Here is a 19,896-nt window from a genome sequence, read left to right as displayed (position 1 = left end):
CTCAGAGCAGGCCCCAGTGCGCAGGGCGGTGCTTGGCGGCCGCTCTAGACCTGCACCAAAGCAGTAAGAGTTGTTGCCTTTTGGGAAACACTGAGTCAGCCTGACCTCAAATGGCTTTTCAAAGAAGCAACCCAGAAACCTCTCACGGTGCGTACGAGCCTCCCGTGAAGGGGGTGTGCAGAGGCCAAGGGGCTGTTTTCACTTCATAACATCTTTGCCGCTCAGTGAGTTCAGGGGGGAATAACCCGTGGCTGGCAGCGAGCTGTCTGGGGCTTAGGGCAGAGAGGGACTTTGTAGCTGTGGTGCAAAACCCAGCTTGCTCGGGGTCCTGTTGTAACAGAGCAATGCCCTGCTAGCCAGTGCAGAGCTGCAGGATTAACGGTGGTAGCGGGAGAGTGAGCAGAGCCCGGGGCAGTGGGGGGATGTACGTGCTGAGCTCATCCGGCATGTGCAGCCGGAGAGCCGTGCAGGGGTGCGGACAATGCCCTGCAGCTCTGCCCTGGGTTGGGGTGAATGGGGTGCTGCTCAGCTGGGAAAATGCTGAGCCGGACCTAGAAGTGTTGCTGGGTCCTGATGCAGCTGGTGCTGCTAGAATAACACCGAAAACCATGCCTGAAAATGGAAGTGTGAAAAGGGCCTGGGGCAGACCTGCCGATGCAGTCGTGCAGTCGGGGGACCCGGGTGCGATCTGTGCGGGGTGCGAGGCCCGTTAGGTGCCCTGTGTTAGGGGCCAAGGGCCACCTCTGCCCCCAGTCACAGGAGGGACGGCAGGGGGAATGGGGGCTCTTGCTCCCTGGCACACAGGGGCACCGCATCTTGGCTGACCGTGTTACAGCCGACAGCCCGGCACGTGCAGTGGTGAAGGCAACGGGGTTTTTGACAAACAAAAGCAGTTGAGATGGGGTAGGAGTAGGGGCCCCGTGTGACTTCCCTGGTTTATGTTGGTCTGATCAAATTGTGAATTCAACGGGTCTCGAGTTCCAGACCCAGCTTACGTTTGTCCAAAGGCTCTCTGGGGTCTTGGGGTTTCTGCTCATAAAAGCCTTGGTGTGCCCCACAGAGCAGCAGCTCGTAACGTTTTATTGCTGTCTGAGATGGCATGCTAGAGAAACAGATCTTCTGAGAAAGAACAAAACAAAAATTGGAACCTAATAACAGCTGATCTTGCCGGAACCATGTCCCCGGTAGCGGTGCCATTGCAGCGTGTGGAGGACCTGCTCCTCTGCTGTGGATTTCACCTCCTCAGAGGTTATTGCTCTTCTGCTCTCTGAAATAGTCTCTCAAAGCAGAAAAAGGATTTCAGCCGCTAATACAAATTTAATTTCTTTCTTCTAAACCTGACTTCCAGTGGTGTCTCCTCCCAGGCCCACGGAAAGGTATGCTGTGTTTTCCCAAGGGCTGAAGTTCTCTAACCGGATTAGAAGTGATTAGTTTCTTGTGAAGCTGCCTGGCCACGGCTGTTGTGCTCTGCTGTTCCCGAAGACAAGGCCGCACAGATGAAGCAGACATCTCGGACAACGCTTTGCCTCCGCTCCCGGAACCTTTGAGCGTAAAGGTCCTGCTGGCCGTGGGCCCGGGGGAGCAGCCCAGGCCATCGCCTGCAGCTCTTGCAAAGCCCCCTGTGCTTAGCCCTCTGCTTGCTCGGCTGCATCCTGCTCCAGAGCATCTTCCCAGACAAGGGGTGCCGAGTGTGGCCCCATATCTGGCCAGGCTGTTTCCGTGTTCCTCTGTGCTTTGGAAATCACAGGCCAGTGTCCCCAAGGAATAGAAATTACAAAAATACAGTCTGGCGGGCACCATGTGAATTACCACCCGCTGGTGGTGTTTTTCCCACACTCTCCTTTTATAGCTCTTTGTTCCATTGTGCCCAAACTGATTTGTTTATATGGTTTCAGAGATGATGTTTCTCTAAAAAAATGTTTTTTCCATCATTTCGGATTGGCTCCCTTCCACGGCCGGTAACATCATCACTTGGCACAGAGTCGCTGAACTTCAGCTTGCGCAATACCCACGCTGGCTGTGCTCGACCAGTGAATACGGCCCTCAGCAGCTTCAGTACAATCCGCTGCTTTGTCGTTTGCTCCTGGGGCCCTTCAGAGCACAAGGAATGACTTCGGCCTGATGCAAGACAATGTTGCTGGGTTAAACGCAGCCATACGGCTGTGCACAACTTTTGTCACTGCTTGCTTCTACCGGGCCCCTGACCAGGCTGAGGGCTACGTTATCACCAAACGGGCAGTTTGCAAACGTTCGCAAGCTTGATGTTACAGAGAAGGGAAAGACCTTAAAATTGGAGGGGAAAGTTCTGGAGGGCAAGTGGCTCCTTCCTGTACTCCCTCCCTGAGAGCACAGGGAGGAGACGCCTGCTCCGTGGCTGCTCCACTCTAAGGCGACACACGCCAGGATGAAATCATGCCCTTGTTGAAGCTACTGGCAATGCTCCTATTGACTCAAATAGCATGAGGAGATTGGCCCAGCCCCTTCATTAGCATAAATCAGCATCGCCTGCCTGGCCTGGGTGCTGCTAGCCCGTGTTACACCAGCAAACGATTTGTCCCAATTTCACCAGAAAAGAAGCCATTGCTCACCACAGTTCTCTCCGGCAGCGCGGCTCTGCAGAGCCAACGTTTCCCATTAGCAACTGCCGGAGCGGCTTTCCCTCTGTGGGAATAGCGCAGGGGACCCTTCCCTTCCTCCCTTCACAGCAGAGTCGCTAGTTTACCTGAGTTTGTACAGAAAAACAATCCATGCTGCCAATTTTTTAGATTCTACTTGCGTTGGGCAGCGCCTTGCAAATCGGTAAATAAAGAACTAAAGGAAGGAGAGCATGTAGCACATCCAGCCACAGCCAGCCGTGTGTCCAGGCCGCTGCCTGCGTGGCGGCTCTGTGTCTGTGGCTCTGCAGGGGCCCAGCACGCCCGCTGCAGTCCCCAGGGCACGATCACGGCATCAGAATCTTTTACTGCGTGCAGTGGATAATAACCGCTGAGGAGCGGGTAAGGTCAGAGAAGCCCGAAACTTGATTATAACTGCTTGATCCCTGCCTCACTCACTGCAGAGTAACTGACAGTCTTATCACGTTAGCCCTATGCATTAAAGAGACTTGACATTGTCCAGCCTCTCTCTGTTGGTCTGTGTCTCTTGACCCTTCTGAATAATTGCCTTGAAATGCCAGGGCTGGTTTATTTTCTTCTTATATTTTACTGGAAACTGGGAAATGAATGCAGGATGGACTATGTGCCATTATTGTCCGATTTCTAGCGAAGATGCATTTGAGTTATTAGGTGACAAACCGGCTCAGTGGCGACAGCATTGCTAAGGGGGTTTTTTCCAAGAAGAAACGGCTCTCCAGGGCAGCTGCAGGAGCCAAGTGGACCCAGGTGTGCCAGCCTGGCCTGAAAGGGAGCGGTGCAGTCAGCCACTGCCCAGCGGTGCTCTCAGCACCCTGCTGCCCATCTCCCACGGCGCCTGGCCTGTGGGAAGCTCTGGCTTTGCATGGATACCACTGAGCAGTTTCGGCGCTGTGGTTTGCAGAGCTCTCGGGAGCTCAGGGCAGGCCCTCGGCTCCCTGCGCTCCTCCTGCGGATGCCCACAGCCCCGGGGCAGTGGCTCTGGCCAGAGCTCCAAGCCCAGCCAGGACCGCAGCTTCCCTCCCCGCTGTGGCTGCAACTGGGCTGCTCCCTGGCCACGAGCGGCTCGCCAGGCACGGTCGCTCCCTCCGGGGACTGTGCTGTGCTGTATTAAACACAGATCTCCCTCCTGGACCTTGCACCTCCCAACGTGCCCCGCTGACCTGTGGGACTAAACTGGTCGGTTGCTACAAAGCTCTGCAACAGGGTGTGCGTTCCCAGCAGCAGTGGGTCCAGCCCTTCTCGTTCGGTTAGACTGCATTTCGCCTTGGCTGTCTGAAGTATGTGCTGGTTTCTGACCCCCCCAAGGGTCTGGTTTTCTGCACCTGCTAAATGCTGGCAGATCTGGGGGAGTCAATGCAGGCAGCAGGTCCTGAGCACGCCCAAAACCGAAGCTAGTGCAACCACCACTGAGCCCGGCCAGGCGGGAAGCATCCCTGCTGCCCCCTCCCCAGCAGGCCTGTCCTGGGCAGCCCCCCCGAGATCCCACCGAAGCCCTGAGAAGCGGCCACCTGGCCTGGCAGCGCAGCATCCCCTTCCCCAGGTACACCCTTCCGCTCTTGGGGCAGGGGGGCGGCGAGCAAGACAGAAAAGCCTCCGGCTTCTGTTGGCCTCGGCGAGCTCCGGCGGCCTGCTGCTCACTCCCTGCTTTCCCCGCTGCCCCCGCACCGGGTGCTCTCCGGTGCGGCAAGGGAGGGGGTTTCAAACCCGGGTAAGCGTGTCCCCCCCCTTCGCGGCCGCGCCCTGCACCCCGCCTGACTGGCTGCGGGGAATCTCGGAGCACCCAAAGCGGCGCAAAGCTCCCCCAAAATCGCTTCGCCACCTCCTCTCCCCCCACCGGGGGCCGCGCTTCCCCCGGCCGCTTCCCCCGCGACCCCGCCGTCGGCAGGCCCCGCCCCCGCCGGCAAGCCCCGCCCCGCCCCGCCCCACCTCGCCCCGCCCCGCTCCCCTTTGTGCGGCAGCCCCGCTCCGCTCCGGCTCCGCTCCGTTCCGCTCCCACCCCGCGGTACCGCCCGGAGCAGCGGGGCACGACGGCCCGGCCCGGCCCGGCCCGGCCCGGCGAGCTCAGGTGGGTCCGGCCGGGGAGGGGAGGCGAGGCGAGGCGAGGCGAGGCGAGGCGAGGCGAGGCGGGAGGGGGCTTCGGTGTCCTGCCGCGGCGCGCCCGGCACCGCCCGGCGGTCCGTGTACTGCGGGGGGCGGGGGGGCCGTCGGTTCGCCGTGCCGCCGCCCGCTTCTGCCGGGGAGACCGTCGGGGCGCGGCCCGGTCCGGAGCCCCGGGGCATCGCACTGCGCCTCGGGCCGCCCGTATCCCCGGGCCGGGTGGCTGCCATGGCAACGCCGGGGTGACCGTGGTCTCCCGCATCCCAGCGTTGCCTGGTTACCAGCCCCCCCCCGTGCTAGGAAGGATGCCCCAGTGGACCGGGACCCCCTCCTCCGCGGAGACCTCCGGCACGCCCTGCCTGCCCCAGCCCTCCTCGGGCTGGCTGGGGTCTGTGGTGTGCAGGCTCTGGGGAAACAGGGAGGTAACCCCCGTGCCTCGGTGAGGGTTTGCCAGTGTTCTGCCTTCTCTTGCTAAATATTTTAGTAATGCCGAAGCAACATGGCAACGGTTGAGTGCTTTATCCCGGGAAGGCGTACCAGAGGGAAGGAAGAGGGTGTCGCTTGGGGTGTGCAATTCGTGCTTCCTGAAGAAGCAGATATTGGAGGCCATGTGGTGGAACGTGGCTCTCGCAGGAATATTTCTGTAGGAGGGAGAGTGACAGGTGGTTTGTGCGGACGTGCATAAGCTTTGCAGCAGGAAAGAGCAGCCTCTCGGGAAAAGCTGCCCACAGATTCGGACCTGAAGCAGTCCCCTGCACCCCTTTCAGTGAGCCCACGGTGCCCCAAGGCGCTGTTGGGTCACTCTGGGACCCCTAGTCCCACAGGGCGGTTTTGCTCTCAGTCTGAAACGAAGACGAGCCCAGAGTCCCTGCCCGCGCGCAGTAGGAGCGTGGTTCTGAGGCAGAGTGATGGGGAGCACGCCAGGGATAGCTGCCGGCGTCAAGCGCAGTCGCTGAAGAGCCAGGCCACCTGTTAGAGCGTGCTCGCCGGCCTGCCGGAGAATACCCCCGTGCCTCCGGCAGCTCGCCTTGGCATTTTAGCCACCTCCTTGAAACGTACCCGTTGAGGTCAAATGTCATGGAGAGCCACAGTTTTGCCAGCAGTTTAGACTTTGGTGTTGAAGATGACTCCCCAGCACGGCAGCTTTGTGTCCGGTTCTTTCCCTGTGTTTGCCTTCTGGGCTGTCTGCGTGTTTCCAAAGCATTGAGAGGCCGCCGAGCTCCGTGGCTGTCGCCTTGCCGCGCTGCCCGAGCATGGGGAAGGCACCGCTCACGCCAGGCAGCACAGAGGTGTCCTGCCGAGGGGTCGTGCCGCCCGGCTGTCCCTCCTCACGGCATGCGGCTGCAGCGGTGCTGGCAGGGACGATGGCCGCACCTGCTGGGGACTTCAGTTCGCCTCGCACTCGGCGCTGGTCATGACTGACGGCAACAGCAAAGGAGAGAGGGAGAAAATGTCCGCCCTTTGATGCTTGGCTGTATTGTGGTACCCCGGGACACAGGGGAGCGTGAAACAGCTTCTCTTACGCTGCTGGTCCAGTGTTTCCTGGTGATCTGGATTCCTCTCACCACCAGGACCTGGCAGGTGACCTCTGCTTTTGATTGACCTGTTTGATTCCCGTTGTGCTGATGCCTGGCCATGCTGGCGAGGGCTGGGCGGAGCGGGGTGTGGCAGGACGGTTCAAGCTAGTGCGCTGGTTAGGTTTACAGCACCGGATTATCTGTTAAGCAAACGAGGAGAAAACAGGAGCAGCAGACTCCTGATGGGAGGTGGTGGGGTTTACTGCTTCCCTGGAGCCAAGGGCTGGGTTCTCTGCCTGCTCTCCTGATGCCAGGCGGCCATGAGCTCGGCAATCATTGCGCCGGAGGTTTGCCTCAAAGGAAGGGCCGGCCTCGCTCTTTTGTGTCTGCCCCTTCTCGTTTGGGGAGATGTGTGTCCTTGGGGTGGGCCAGGGACTGCCTGAGCCAGGTGTGGCCGGGCAGCTTTGGCTAAGGCTCCTCGATCTTTTCGGGCTGGTTGCCTGAAAGAAGCCCTGCAGGAGGCAGGCTTAATGCCAGGCTACGGGTGAGGGACGCAGCACAGGGTGTTGAGGTCAGGGTCCCTCTGACCTCGTTTAGCCACGTTCAGCGATTCCCTGTGATCGCGTGCTCTCGCGAGCATCGACCCAGCCAGGGCTGGTCCATGGGGGTCAGCGAGTGAGTCTTGTTCTGCAGAAGCAGGGCTGAAGTTTGGGTTCCTGGGGCTCCTGGAGAGGGTTTCCTTTGAATAGCTTCTGCTTTGGGGAGATAGCCCAAACCTGCAAGAGACGATTAGATCTTAGTAAAGTCAGTTTTCTGTCTTCCATCCGGTCAGCCTTTGACTCGGCACCACATTTGGGAAGCACTGTCCATATCAGAACGGTGAGGGCTGGAAATCTCCCCTCTCATTTAGGAACTAGGCACAACAACAGGCACATTAATAGCCCGATTGATGCTGACGTGAAATGGCAGAAGAGCACATCTATGCATAGCTGGAAATGTCCATTCACACATGCACGCTCCTAAACGCTCCAGGCAACTGAGCACTGCTGTCACGGTCTTGGGGGCTTTGCACAGAAAACTAGAGATTTTAACTAGGTCTGATCTTTGGGAGATGCCCTGAGGACTCCTGACGGAAGGAGGAGGCTGCCCGGCGTTATGCCGTGACGGCCGAGACTTGACAGGGCAGATCTACGCAAAACAATGAAAAGGAAAAGGGGACTTCAAGATTGAATGCCGTTACAAATTTACCTGCCTTGCTCTGGCATGATTTGCCATGCTATGGAGAGCTAATTGGTGGGCAGGAGAGACTGGGTCTGTCTGCCCGGGCTTCCCCCCGCTTCTCTGTCTCACACACACACGGCCTCCATGCGCGCACACACGCTACGCCCAATGACATGCGGAATCGCAAGGAGGGATTATCCAGGAGCAAGAGGCGGAGGGAGGGCTGTGGTGAAGTGTGGAGCGAAGCATGTCGGCTCTGAGCTTGGTGGGAAGGCAGCAGGGCACTGAATCATGGTGCGGCTGTGCTGGGCGGGATGGGACCGAGCCCCAGCGGGTTTGCCACCCACCCTGAGGTGCTGCTGTGGGGGCTGCCAGCCCCGGCTGGTGGCCGCAGGGACAAAGGCTGCACCGAGGGGGCGGCCACGGCTGCGTGGGCTGCCCCGGTGCCCAGCAGCGCTTTCCCAGGGCAGGGAGGGCATCCCTGGGCAGAGGGCCGTGCCAGTGTGCAGGGCCGAGGGCGACAGTGTGGGCACCACCTGCAAACCCTCACCGTGGGGCAGGTCCAGCCATGGCTCAGCCCCGTCCTGCCAGAGAGGGGTTCAACGAAAGCTCTGGTAAGCCCCTAAACAGCAAACGCCATGTACTCCCTCAGTCTGCGTCGTTCCTTCCTTCCTTCCCCCAGGAGCCTCTGCCAAAAGCCTGATGTCCTCCTCCTGGCACCCGCTCAGCCATGCAGACAGGGATGGGAGGGTAAATATTTGGTTTGCCCTCTTAAAACTGCCAGTTGGGTCGAGGCGAAAGGGAAGGAGAGCTCTGGGCACCACTGCCCTGCGTCCTGTGCCGCTCTGCCTCTCTCCGTATGCAGGCAGATCTTGCAGTTTCAACAGGAAAAAACCCATGTTTTTATTCAAGTGGCACGCGAAGCGCTCTGCGCTGCCCATTCCCCGTGGTTTGCACGGGTGCATGGCTGCTCGGTTTGGTGACAGCAAACTTTGTGTCACTAACGGGGAGAAAACAGGGAGGTCTGAGCCTGGCGGCACAGGGTGGGCAAGGAGCAGGCTGTGCAGATGTGGCTGGGCGCGGGGCTGCTGTCACTCCTGGGGCAGCTGCTGTTTTTTCCGCTGCCTTTGTGCAAAGGCACAGCTGGATTCAGCGTGAGCAGAGGGCAGGGAGCGGTGCCTTCATGCCTTGAACACTGTGGTCTGAAGGCGTAAGCGGGGAAAACGGCAAACCCTTTGCAATGTTTGCTCTTCTCGCTTTATTTCAGCTTCTTGAAAAAGTGGGTGGGCCAGCTCGAAACAACCCAAAAAACCTGTGGCGCTTCGCAAAGCATATGCTTCCTTGGAGGAGACCTGGGCTCATTTGCACTCCGGAATGCTGTGTTTGTTTTTCAAGCAAGGACACTGCCAATCCTGATGGTTAACTCATGCGGAGATAAGTTTAAGCGTGTGGAAGTGTGTGAATTTGGGGGATTGAGTTAGAAAAACAAAGAACATATGTGTGCTGTGTGCTTGGCTTGGCGAAAAAGCGACCTCTGCTGCACTAAGCGTGAGAAGCCAAAAGCTGAGCAGAGGACTGGAAACAATGTCTGTGGCCAGGCGGGGCCCCAGCGCTAGCCCGCTTCCTCGGGTGGCTGTGGAGGGCTGGAGGGGACTGCAGGAGAGCAGGGAGCGAAGCCTTCGGCGGGTGCCGGAGCTGCGAGATGTTCGCTTCTGTTAGTGCTGGCAAAACACGCCCAGGCAGCCAGCAGCATGGCTCCGGCATTTTCGAAGCTGCTCTGGGAACCGTGGCCGGCGGGTCGGACTCTGTCGCTGTTGCAGGCAGGGCTGCCCGTGCTGTAAAGCACCTTGCCAGGCATCAGTGGGACGGCTCGCACGTGATGAGGGACTGGGGCCGCAACTGAGGGCTGTGGGGCGTGGGTGAGAAACGCTGCCCTCAGGAGTCCCAGGGCTGCCCGCTGCAGGAGGGGAGCGTGCGTGGGGTGAGCAGGAAAGCGAGGGGGTTCCCACGTGCCTTGGCTGGGGTGGCGGGGCTCAGGGCAGGGCAGGAACGGTTGTGAATAATGCGAAATTCCCTGAGTAGGTTCTCCAGGGGATGTCACTGAGCTGCTGCTGCAATAGTAGTTGAATAACAGCAAAAGAAACAATACAAATCTAATGATTTGTTAAAAAAATAAAGGCATCATTAATACCCTACAAGAGCCAATTCATACTGTTCATCTAGCAGTGGCATGCACTGTATTGCCTCTCCTTGTGCGCATACAACACCCTCGTATTGGGTAATGACACTGATTTTGCGCTGGCAGCCTCAGCAGTAAAGAGATAAAGGATGTGAGGTAAAGGACATAAGAAAATCGGCAACTAGAAGTTACTGTTTCACCAGCTGTTAGGTTCTTTGTACGTATTTCTGAGACCTGGTAATTATCCAGAATTACGTGCCTCAGCAAACGAGGGGGCTTGTCTGGGCGCAGGCAGCCAGCGGCACGCTCCAGCGTGGCGTGGCAGCGCAGCCCTGCGCTACACAATGGTGGCGGCAGCTGCGGGCCAGGGAAATTAAACCCTCTGGCGTTCGGATGAAACACGTTGACTTCAAAATGACAAGATGTGGAAGGGAAGGGAAGGACGTGAGTTATCATGGGAGGCAACTGGTTCCGATGAATAAATGGGGTTCTGGAAGCATGCTCCCCGTGTTGGCGGGGCCGAGCGCGGTGCTGGAGGCTGCTTCCTCCGCAGACGCGACAGGAGCTGGCTCCCGAAGGCAGCACTGGAGACCGGCCGCCGAGCGGAATGCTGCTGGGGCTGGCTTTGGCAGGCTGGTGGGTGCTGCCGAGCCTGCTCCATGTGTGCCGTTCCCGGGCATCTTCGCAGCACAAACTGGGAAGAGGGGCCGCGGCAGGAGCTGGGGGACCCTGGTGCCCCGAGGAGCTGGCCTGGGGCAGCTGAGCTGCCTCCCCGCCCCCGTCACTGGCCGCCCGGGTGGGCTGGGGCAGAGGTTGCATCCGAATCAGGTCAAGCTCTGGAGGGGCTGAATAGCAGCACGCCGGGGATCTTCATCCGTCAGCTAGCTGAATTCCTGCTCTGTTGAGGGCCCCTTTCTTATCGGCACTAATCCAGCGCAGCAGCTGCAGCAGCTCTGTAGCGCTTGGTGCTATCAGTGCTGTGCAGCGTGCCCGATAACCCCCCTTCCTCTCCTGTGCCAGCAGCAAGCCCTCTTCGCATTCCCGCACCATGTATGGCCACCGAGCCCTATCACCGGGGCGCTTAGTGACTGCCTGACGGCAGCAAAACACAAACAAGCAGAGCCCTGTGTGCGGGCAAGCCACGGGCGGCCGGCGAGGCAGCGCCCAACCTGCCCCTGGACTCCGGAGCTCCCAGCTTGCTCCCTCGAAGGAAGCGTGTCCGCCAAGCCTGCTCCGTCCTGGCAAGAGGCATCGCAGCCAGCGGGAAGGGGTGGCCGGGTGCGCGCAGTGCCCTGTGCCAGCTGGCAGGACGGAGAGCAGCCGCTCCCCCAGCCCTTGCCCATCGCGACGCTTCGGGGCCAGTTAATAGGTACCGTGTGTGCTGGCAGAGGAGTGGTGCCTGGCGCTGGCTGGTCCCAGCGGCCAGGGTGCCCATCCCAAATGGGTGCAGCAGCTTGGGGCATGGAGATGTGCACCCCTGCCTGAGCTGGCAGGGAGCGTCACAGCCCAGCCACAGCGTTGTTACACCCAGGCTGGCATCCCTTGGAGAAGGGTCCATGCGCTGGCCGGGTGCCTCCGCACAAGGGCAACGTGTTGGTGCTTGTGAAGGGACGGGGACAGTCTCAGCTGTGAGAGGGGACTGAGGGGGTATTTATTTAAGGTCTCTCCTCACTGCTGTAGGTGAGCGTGGGGAGCTGGGGGGGGCAAGCATGGCTGTGAGCTCATGTCCCACCAGGACTGCTGGCCTCATTGTAGGAATGTGCCATAATTGCTATGCTAATTGGGACAAATAAAAGTATGCTCTGGGTGAAGGACATGGTATTGACCTTGATGGAGAGATCACAGCCCTCATGCTGGCCCCATTGCCTGCAGTGCAGCCTTGCGACTGCACAGAGATCTGTGCCAGGAGCAGAGCCAGTGGTGCAGAGGTGCCTGCAGAGGTGCCTGAAAATGTACCGCAGAACCCCACAAAAAGTCCATCTGTCTGTCTGCTCAAACCTTTCCCCTCTTTTCCGCCTGCGAGGCGCCATGTCCCCACTGGGCTGGGCACAGCTACGGCCCCAGGTATCGTGGCCAGGCCCCCGTGTGTTTCCCGGGGCCAGCCTGGCTCCTTCTCCCGCAGCGTGGGCTGCAAGGGCTGTGCAGCCCTGCCTGCCCACACAGTCGGGCACGGGTTGCCCGTAGTCGCGCACCCCAGCCCCATCACGGTGCCCTCCATCAGCCATCTGGGTGCTGAAGCCCACTTTTCCCCTCTCTTGCAGCGGCCATGGAGGCAGTGCTGATCTTCCTGTGCTCTCTGCTGGTGCCGGCGGCTGTGGCAGACGGTAGGTGCCAAGTGCTTTCCGCACGCAAGGTGGGTCGCAGGGGCACGGGAAAAGGCTGCAGGGTCCCGGCAGACAGCTGCCCCTCTGATCCAGGGGGGGCTGGAGTGGGGCAGCAGCAGTGCCCGTGCCGGCAGGGGGGCTGCGGAGGGCCGCAGGGGCCCCACTGGCAGGTTCGCTCACCTTGCACCCCTTGTCCGCTTATTTCCAGTGGCCACCCCAGAGAAGGAGGAGGACCCCTTTAACTATGGTGAGCATCGCCGTGCGTGAGGATGGGCGTGCTGGTGGGGGACATGCGTGCATGTACGATGGGGAGTCAAAGAGGCCGCCCCCTTCCCTGAAGCCAGTGGGAACAAGCCCCTGTGTCTCCTCCCCCCCAGATTACCAGAGCCTGAGGATCGGGGGGCTGGTGTTTGCCGTGGTCCTGTTCACCGTTGGCATTCTCCTTATACTCAGTAAGTTGGGGACCAGGCGGATGCTGGGCTTGTGGGCCAGGGCACTGGGGACTGTTCTTGGGGGGGGGGGGGGGGGGGGGGGCAGCCATTGGGAAAGGCCGCGGCCCATTCCCACTTTGGCCGCGCTGACGGTGTTTCTCTCCCCTTGCAGGCAGGAGGTGCAGGTGCAGTTTCAACCAGAAGCCCAGGTGAGTGAGGGCAGCCTGGTGGGGAACATTTCCCTTGGTGAGCCTCTCTGCCCAGCGCTCAGCTCTTCCTGGGCTCCCTCCCGCAGCTGGTGGAGTGGCTGCATTCCCCGAGCATCCCGTTCGGGTGCCTGGTGCCCAAAGCTCCGCTGCAGAGCTCCTGGGTGGCAAAGCAGCTCTGCACACTCCCAGGGCACCTTCCTCAGCATGCCCCTGCGCTGTCGGGCATCCCACCCCCAGGGACAGGGTGCAGGCCCTGGCCGCTCTCACCGTGCCCCTCTTCTTGCAGAGCTCCAGGGGACGAGGAGGCCCAGGCGGAGAACCTGATCACCTCGAACGGTAAGGTCACCTGTCCTGTCTCGCGCGTGCTCTGCCGCCGCTTCTGCGTTACCCCCGCCTGCCCGCAGAGCACTCAGCTCTGGGCAGGCGCTGCGAACCGCTCTGCTCTTCCCTTTGCAGCAACGGGAGCACAGAAAGCAGAGAACTGAACAAGAGCCATGCGGTGAGTCCCGGGGCTGCCACGGACCAGCCCAGGCCAGTGTGTGTGGTGTCACTAGGGCTGTCGCGGCTGCAGTGCTGGGAAGGAAGGGAGGGGCAGCCGGGGCTGTGTACAGGGGCAATGGCGGGGCTCCGAGAGACCACTCTGCTGGGACCGGGCAGCCCTTCATCCCCAGCACGGCACAGGGGCGAGTGCTGGTCGGGGCCGTGGCAGGGAAACATGCGGTGCTGGCGAGGTCCCGGGTGTCCTGTGCTCGGCAAGCCCCAGGCAGCCCAGCGGGAAAAGGAAGCATCTGTCCGGATTTTCCCTTGCATTATTACACTTCCTCTCCTTGTGCTCCTCCACCCCAAGGGGGTTTTATTTTTAGGGCCTCTAGAGAGCCGAGTGCAAGCCCCTTGGGGCATCTCGCTCCTCACCCACAGTCAGAGTTGCCCCAAGCTCTGCGTTCAGAGAGCGCGGAAGCCCGGAGCCCGTGCTGGTGGGCAGGCGGTTTACACTGCTGGTGGACGAGCCCTGTGCAGGGAAAGGCTCCCAGCCTGACTCACTGCTCTCCTTCGCACGCAGACCCAGAGACCCAAGGACAGATGCTCGGACCGCAGATGCCAGTGGCCTGCGAGGAAACTGAAATCGCAGCAACAGGTCCCTCTAAGGAGATGCGAAGCTGCTGTGTCTGTGTTACCCTCTGTGCTTCAGCACCGGTTCTCTGTTTACTAACCCGACTAAACTCCGCTCACCGTCCTCTCTGCCTCCAGTGGTGTGTAATGTTGATGTGAGATGATCGTTACCTCTAGGGCTAGTCGTTGCTGATGTTGTAATAGTGACTTTCTCTTCACCTTTCTCGTGCTGTGCGTGTGATTCGGGCTGTGTACAACTGGCAAGCGCTCCCTGGAACGGGAGCCGCAGGGCAGGGCAGCGTGGGCCCGGGGGAGCCCCACGTCCCCCCCCCACCCAGAGCCAGAGGCGCTTGGCACGGCCCGCACGGTACCATCTGCATGCTGGGCAGTGTCACTGGCGGGGGCTCATGGTCCACCCCGGCTGGCTTTTGGCAGGGCTCGGGGACCAGTCCCGCGGCGCTCTGGGGGCCTGCCCAGGCTGAGCCTGGACCGCGCGTTGCAGTTTCAGCAATAACCCTCCTGTGCGCGCCCCCGGCCCGAAGGCAGCCGCGGTAGGGGGCGAGCCAGGCGGGGACATCCCGTGGCTCCCCTTCCCTCAGTGGAGGCACCTGGGTGCTGGATTTAAGGCTGAAAGGAGCTCCCCTTTCTCGCCTGCTCGGCACTCCCCGTTTCTGTCCCTGGCTACAACCAAGCCATCGGTGTGGGTTGCTGCTTTAAAGGTGAGGAGATGCTGTGGTGGCAGAGAAGCCCATGAAATCCCCGGCACGGTGACACTGTGAAAGAGGGTGGCTGTGCAGCGGTGACCATGCTAGCCAGCGCAAACCAGCTCCTTGCCAACGCTCTGCCTGCCCGTGAGACGGAGGTGGGCAGGTTAAACAGTCTGAGGGCTAAAGAGAAACATGGACTGAAGTAAAGATCCTGTCCTTGCTTGTCTCCAGCAGGGAAGGGACAGCGGCGTTTCCTCCCGGTGCTCCCTGCCCTTCCCGATGCCTTGTCACTCCCTGCGCCGTGGCCTGCGACACGGCCCCCTGCGTCAGTGCTGTGTATCATCCTGTGGTGGTTACGTGTTGTCAGCCCCCCCAATGCCAGCTGCCCCTTCTCCCCGTGGAGCAGCAGCTAGCAGCGGTGAGCGGTGCTCCGGGGCTTTGCATGCCTGAGCTTGCACAGCGGGGCTGAGCCCAGAGGCCGTCGTCACCTTGTGTCCGCTCATGGGTTGGAGGCAAACCTGTGAATCTGGCCCCTTCCCCGCACCCGTGGGCACGCAAAACCGTGGCCTCAGCTGGGCCTGGGGAGTGCTGGCTTGGTCGTGGGTGCTTGCCAAGGCAGGTCAGCCTGGGCAGCAGCGGGGGTCCCCAGGGCTGCACTGAAACACGTCAGAGCGTGTCCACGCAGCGGGAAGAGGTTCTTGTCCTCCAGAATGGTTTTGAGAGGGGTTTCTGCTGTGTCCACCCTGCCGTGGTGGCCCTGCCTCCAGCGTGGGCTGTGTCCCTGCGTGCTTTGCGTCCCGTGGCGGCGCTGGGAAGCACGCTTCGTCCCATCTGTGCAAGGCAGAGAGACCCTGTCTCCAGTACCCTCTCCCCTTCCTCCTGGCCGTTGCAGAGAGCTCTGCTCGCCTCCTGTCTCCACGCTGCCCCACAGCCTCGGGCAGAGCAGACCCCGCGCAGCCCACGTGTGTCCCGCGTCAGAGTGCCCGTGGTGTCTGTAGCGTGCCGTCGGTGTCAACGTGAAACAAAGAAATCCCTGTGGTGTGTAGAAATGGCAAAATCCTGACTGTTGTAAAATAAACCGACCTATTGTGTTTCCTTTTAAATAGGCGAGTGTGCTGCTGTTGTAAAGGACTGGTGTGTTCTGTGCTGTGACCTAAGGGGGAAAGGAATAAAATACCGTTTCTATCGGTGCCTGGCTGCGTCGTCTCAAGGGCCATGGCGTTGCCAAGGCTTGGGGGAAAGGCTGCGGGGAGCGGGACGGGGGCCGAGGGCTCCAGCTCTGCCGGGGAGGCTGGCTGGGCGAGCTGGCGGGCAGCTTCCCACGCTGTCCCTCTGTGCCGGGCTGGGGCGGAGGGGAGCGATGGTGGCTCATCCCCCAGGCAGCACAGACGAGCTTTGTGCTAGCAGTGGTGGGCTGTCCGAGCCCCCTCCCTGCCGCGCTCTTTCCTGCAGCCAGCAGCAGTTTCAATACCCAGAGGCCGTGTGAAGGGAGCGTGTGAGCGGCGAGCCCGGCTGCGCAGCCCCGGGGGAGGCCGGCACAGAGCCCCCTTGTCCCTCGGCCTTTCGGGAGCTTTGGCGTCCCGGCCGCTGGCGCGCCGATCGAGGGCGATGCTGGGCGCCGCCTCGGCTCTGTGACAGCGGGGCTGCCCGGACGGCCCCACGCACTGCCCTCCCGGGGCTTGGCTTCGCCCCACGGCGCCGAGCTGCCGTGGGGGGCTCCGGGGGGCCTCGGGCCTGGGCCCAGCCCTGGGCACGGTGAGGGGAGTGCTCCCCTGGGGCCGGCCGCTGCGGCGCTAATCGGCTTGGGCGCGTGACTCCCGCTCGCTGATTGTGAGATTAGAGCAAACTGGATTGAACAGCCTGCCTGGCAGCTGGCTTTGCCGCCTGGGGCTGGCACAGCCTTGAGGGGTGCAGCATCCTGGTACCCTCGGCCGGGCAGGGATGCGCCGCGGACATGGCTGTGCCGGGGTGCTGCAGGGCCCCCCCGGGACGGCTCGATGCGGGGCTGGGAGGCACTGACCCTGCCGTTGCGGGGACCCATAGCGCCAGGCTGCGGGGATGGGGCATGCCGCCCGCTTCTCTCTAGCAGAAGGCAGTTGCAGCCCGTACTCAAGCCCATCCCTCTGCCCCCCACCTCGGGCTCGCCTCCATGGTGGGAGGTGAAGCCCAGCTGGCCTGACATTCAGAAAGTGAGGGAGGGCATGCCACCCCACTCCCGGCTGGGGTAGGGACACCCGCGGCTCCGGGGTGCCCAGCCCTCCCTGCTGGCTGGCATGGCGGGTGTGCGCCCTGCCCTCCCCTCCCCTCCCGGGCCTCCTTCCCAAAGGTGGGTGGGAGCCCTGTGCCTCCCCTCGTGACTGCGATAAACATTACAGCGAGGCCGTTAATGTTTAATGAGGTTTGCCTCCCAATTAATGTGCTTTCCCAGGGGCGCCCGCTCCCAGAGCGAGACGCCCGCCGGACGACACGCCGACACGATGGGTGACGGTAAGGGTGGCCAGCAGGCACCAGCAGCTAGCACCCTGCTGAGCCCACCCCAGAGGGGCTTCCCTGGGAGGACAGTCACCTTCACGGGGGCATCTCCGTGCAAGGAGCAGGGCTGTTCCCTCCTGCCGTGTGGGAGCTTGAGCAGGGGCAGTTCTTGCGGAGGATTCGGGGGAGACGCGGGGATGAATCCCCAGAGCTCTGCAGCCTGCTGGTGCATCAGTGCCGGCTGGTGTTTGGCTTCTCGGGGGGATTTCTCCTTCCACATGGCTCCTGGCAGAGGGACGCACAGTCAGGTAAGGGGGCTCCAGTGGTGACACGGAGCCGTCAGACAGACAAGCCTCCCAGCATGGAGAGAGGCTGCCAGGACGCACCCAGTGCAAGGTGTCAGCCCGAGGGGTTGTTCAGTGCTCCGTGCCGCAGGAGCAGAGCCATCACTGCTCCACCGACTCCTGTGGGCAGCAGCGCTTCCCGAGGGCACCGTGTGGGCTGCTCTGCTGACAGCGCAGCCTTCACAAATAGCAACCGGCTGCTGCAAACAATCGAGCCGAGTCTGTCTGTAGCTTCCCCTGGAGCTCGAAGACTCCCGTGCATCCTGCAAATGCCCCGTGAATGTTCAACTTCCTGGAGTGAAAAACAGGAATTTGGGAATTCTTTATTTTCTCAGCTAGACCTTAAGGAATTCAGAGCGCTCTTGCTTGCAATCTTCATTCCTGATCTTTCCCGCCTCGTCTCCCTGTCCAGGCGCCCACCCCGAGCCCAGCGCCCAGGCCCTGGCTCTCACTTGGGTTTCTCCTCTTTTCCAGAGCAAGCGCCCGAGCAGGGCCTGGACAGGTTCAGCTACGGTGAGTGCGTGCCGCAGGTAGCCTGGGGGCTACAGGCAGCCCGCTCCACGCCTGCCTGTGGGCTCTGCGCCACGGGCTCAGCCCCGCGCCTCGGCTGGGCTGACGCCGGCTTGGCTCTCCTCCTCCCCAGACTATGAAACCATCCGCAACGGGGGGCTGATCTTCGCCGTCGTGGCTTTTGTCGTCGGGCTCCTCATCATCCTCAGTAAGTGCCTCGGGCGGGCCGGATGCCTGCCTCGGCTCTGTTCCCCCACACGTGGCCCTTTCTCTGCTCACCTCCCACCTTGCCCTGTGCCAGGCACTGGCTGGGTGCCGGGGTGGGGGGGGCCACTGACCCTGCCCCACTGTGTGAGGGGTGGGCATCGCCTGCAGCTGGGGCTGCCTGGGAATTTTCCATCTAGGCAAGCTCCCAACAGAAAGCGAGTTGGGAAGGAGACAACGTAAACGGTTCGCGTTTCCCTGCCAGCGTCAAGGCTTCAGAGGGAAGGTCACTAATTAAAAATAGCAGAGAAAACTCTGACATTTCCAGAGCGAGAAACCAGCTTTCCCAGAGCCCTCAGACCTCGGCGGCTTCCAGGGAGACTCGGTGCCGAGCATGCAGGGCACCCTGCGACCCTGCCTGTGCACACAGGGACTGTCTGCCTCGCTCCGCACGGCCGAGGGTGGCCGCAGCATCGCAGCTGCACGCTGTGACATTGCCCAGCGGTTTTAGGGGGCAAGATAAGAAAATCACCTGCATTTGCAATCCCGGGGGCAGCTGAGGGAGAAAGGCAGACATCCAAGCGGGGTCTCGTGGCTGGCGCCTTGCTGGGCAGCGCCAGGGACTGCGGCTTCGGGGTCCGGGGCAGTGCAGGGGGGCTGGCCGGGCAGCGCGGCTGAGCCGGGGGCCGGGAGGCAGCGTGTGGGGTCGGTGTCTCCCCACACCAGTGGGAGCCAGGCAGGAGGCCAGCCCCAGCATGGAGGCAGGGGGGCTCGGGGCTTCCCTCAGGAGCCAAACCCAGTGGTCCCCAGCGGGGGACAAGCCTGCTGTGCAGAGATGGGCAGGTGAGATGGGACAGGGGCAGGGGGGGAAGGCTCTACCCACCAGAGGCCTCAGTCGCTCCTCTTGCCCCCAGGCCAGCGGTTCCACTGCGGAGGGAAGAAGAAGAGGAGGTGGGTATTGCACGGTTTTAAGGCAGCCTCCTCTCTCCTCCCTGTCCTAGTCCTGCCAGCGGAAAGGGCTGGGGTCTCGGCTCGTACTCCCTCCCAGCTCAGCCACATTGCCTAGCGTAACACATCTCCCCTTGCTTTTCACTCCACAGACAGGGAAACGAGGAAGACCTGTAGCTGCAGGTAGGTTGCAGGAGGATGCACCCAGCTGGCAGCCAGGCTCCCTGGGTCTGCCTGGGCTGGGCAGCGATGCTTCAAGGCACCCATGCTTCAGGGAAGTACCTACGTGGGGGTCTGTCTGGGGAGGAGAGGGGCTAGGGCACACTGGCCTCTGCGGCCATGTAACCCTCCCATTCTGTCTGGTTTCAGAGCTGCCATGCTGCCATGGAAGCAGAGCTTCCTCCAAAGCAGCGAAGTCCTTGCCAAGGGCCACCCCTTACCCCGCTCCAGTGGATCCATTGCCCTGCTTACCCCAGATGAGGCCAGGATGCAAATTGCCCTCATGCTTTTCCCTCTGTTAGATGCAGCAAGAATTTCCTGGCTAATAAAGTTCAAGCTGAGAGAGGTTAAACTTTGTGCCGGAGGCATCTGAATCGCCCACTCTCCTGGCCCGGCACCAATGACCTTTCTGCCCTGCAGACATCTTCCAACACAGACCCAGGAAGGGTTTCTGCTTGCTCCTCCGCACACCCGCGGCACGGAGCAGCTGGCCACCTCCGCTCTGGGTTTGCACCAGGGCCTGCAGAGGGAGGGACGTTCCTGCTCTCGGCCGCCCTGGCTGCTTTGAGGAAACATCCCTCTCGGCCGGCACAAATGCTGGCTGCGGGTGCCCGAATCTTGAGGCAAATGCCCTTCCCCTGGGCTACACGGTGAGGGGTTTGGAGCGCTACCCCGTGCTGTGCAGGCTGCAGGCCAGGTCAGATGCAGAAGTGAGTGTGTACTGTTCGCAGGGGGCCGTTTGCATGCCTGCTTTCTGGGAGTGCTTGATCC

General features: G+C 61.4%; 2 protein-coding genes across 5 annotated transcripts; both read left to right on the top strand.

The window, feature by feature from the left end:
- Window positions 1-4,576: 4,576 nt before the first annotated feature.
- FXYD6 (FXYD domain containing ion transport regulator 6) lies at window positions 4,577-15,531 on the top strand. Of its 3 annotated transcripts, none has more exons than XM_030022794.2 (8): window positions 4,577-4,698; window positions 11,909-11,971; window positions 12,180-12,218; window positions 12,349-12,423; window positions 12,575-12,611; window positions 12,898-12,947; window positions 13,068-13,110; window positions 13,672-15,531. In XM_030022794.2, exons 2-7 carry the CDS (start codon window positions 11,914-11,916, stop codon window positions 13,094-13,096), a joined length of 288 nt encoding a protein of 95 aa, XP_029878654.1. In that variant the 5' UTR covers window positions 4,577-4,698; window positions 11,909-11,913; the 3' UTR covers window positions 13,097-13,110; window positions 13,672-15,531. The 3 variants fall into 3 exon arrangements, with proteins under 3 accessions (XP_029878654.1, XP_040981327.1, XP_029878655.1); XM_041125393.1 differs by lacking the exon at window positions 4,577-4,698 and adding an exon at window positions 6,083-6,311; XM_030022795.2 differs by lacking the exon at window positions 4,577-4,698 and adding an exon at window positions 8,759-11,016.
- An 87-nt stretch (window positions 15,532-15,618) lies between these two features.
- FXYD2 (FXYD domain containing ion transport regulator 2) lies at window positions 15,619-19,477 on the top strand. Of its 2 annotated transcripts, none has more exons than XM_041125392.1 (6): window positions 15,619-16,915; window positions 17,719-17,757; window positions 17,852-17,962; window positions 18,873-18,909; window positions 19,059-19,089; window positions 19,276-19,477. In XM_041125392.1, the coding sequence occupies exons 1-5, from the start codon at window positions 16,822-16,824 to the stop codon at window positions 19,081-19,083; spliced, it is 306 nt and encodes a 101-aa protein (XP_040981326.1). In that variant the 5' UTR covers window positions 15,619-16,821; the 3' UTR covers window positions 19,084-19,089; window positions 19,276-19,477. The 2 variants fall into 2 exon arrangements, with proteins under 2 accessions (XP_040981326.1, XP_029878653.1); XM_030022793.2 differs by having other exon boundaries at window positions 16,683-16,915; window positions 17,888-17,962.
- The last annotated feature ends 419 nt before the right edge of the window (window positions 19,478-19,896 follow it).

Source organism: Aquila chrysaetos, chromosome 8 (genome assembly GCF_900496995.4).
Source record: "Aquila chrysaetos chrysaetos chromosome 8, bAquChr1.4, whole genome shotgun sequence".
In the NCBI taxonomy this organism is placed as follows: Eukaryota; Metazoa; Chordata; class Aves; order Accipitriformes; family Accipitridae; genus Aquila; species Aquila chrysaetos.
This window is presented reverse-complemented; position numbering and strand designations above follow the sequence as displayed.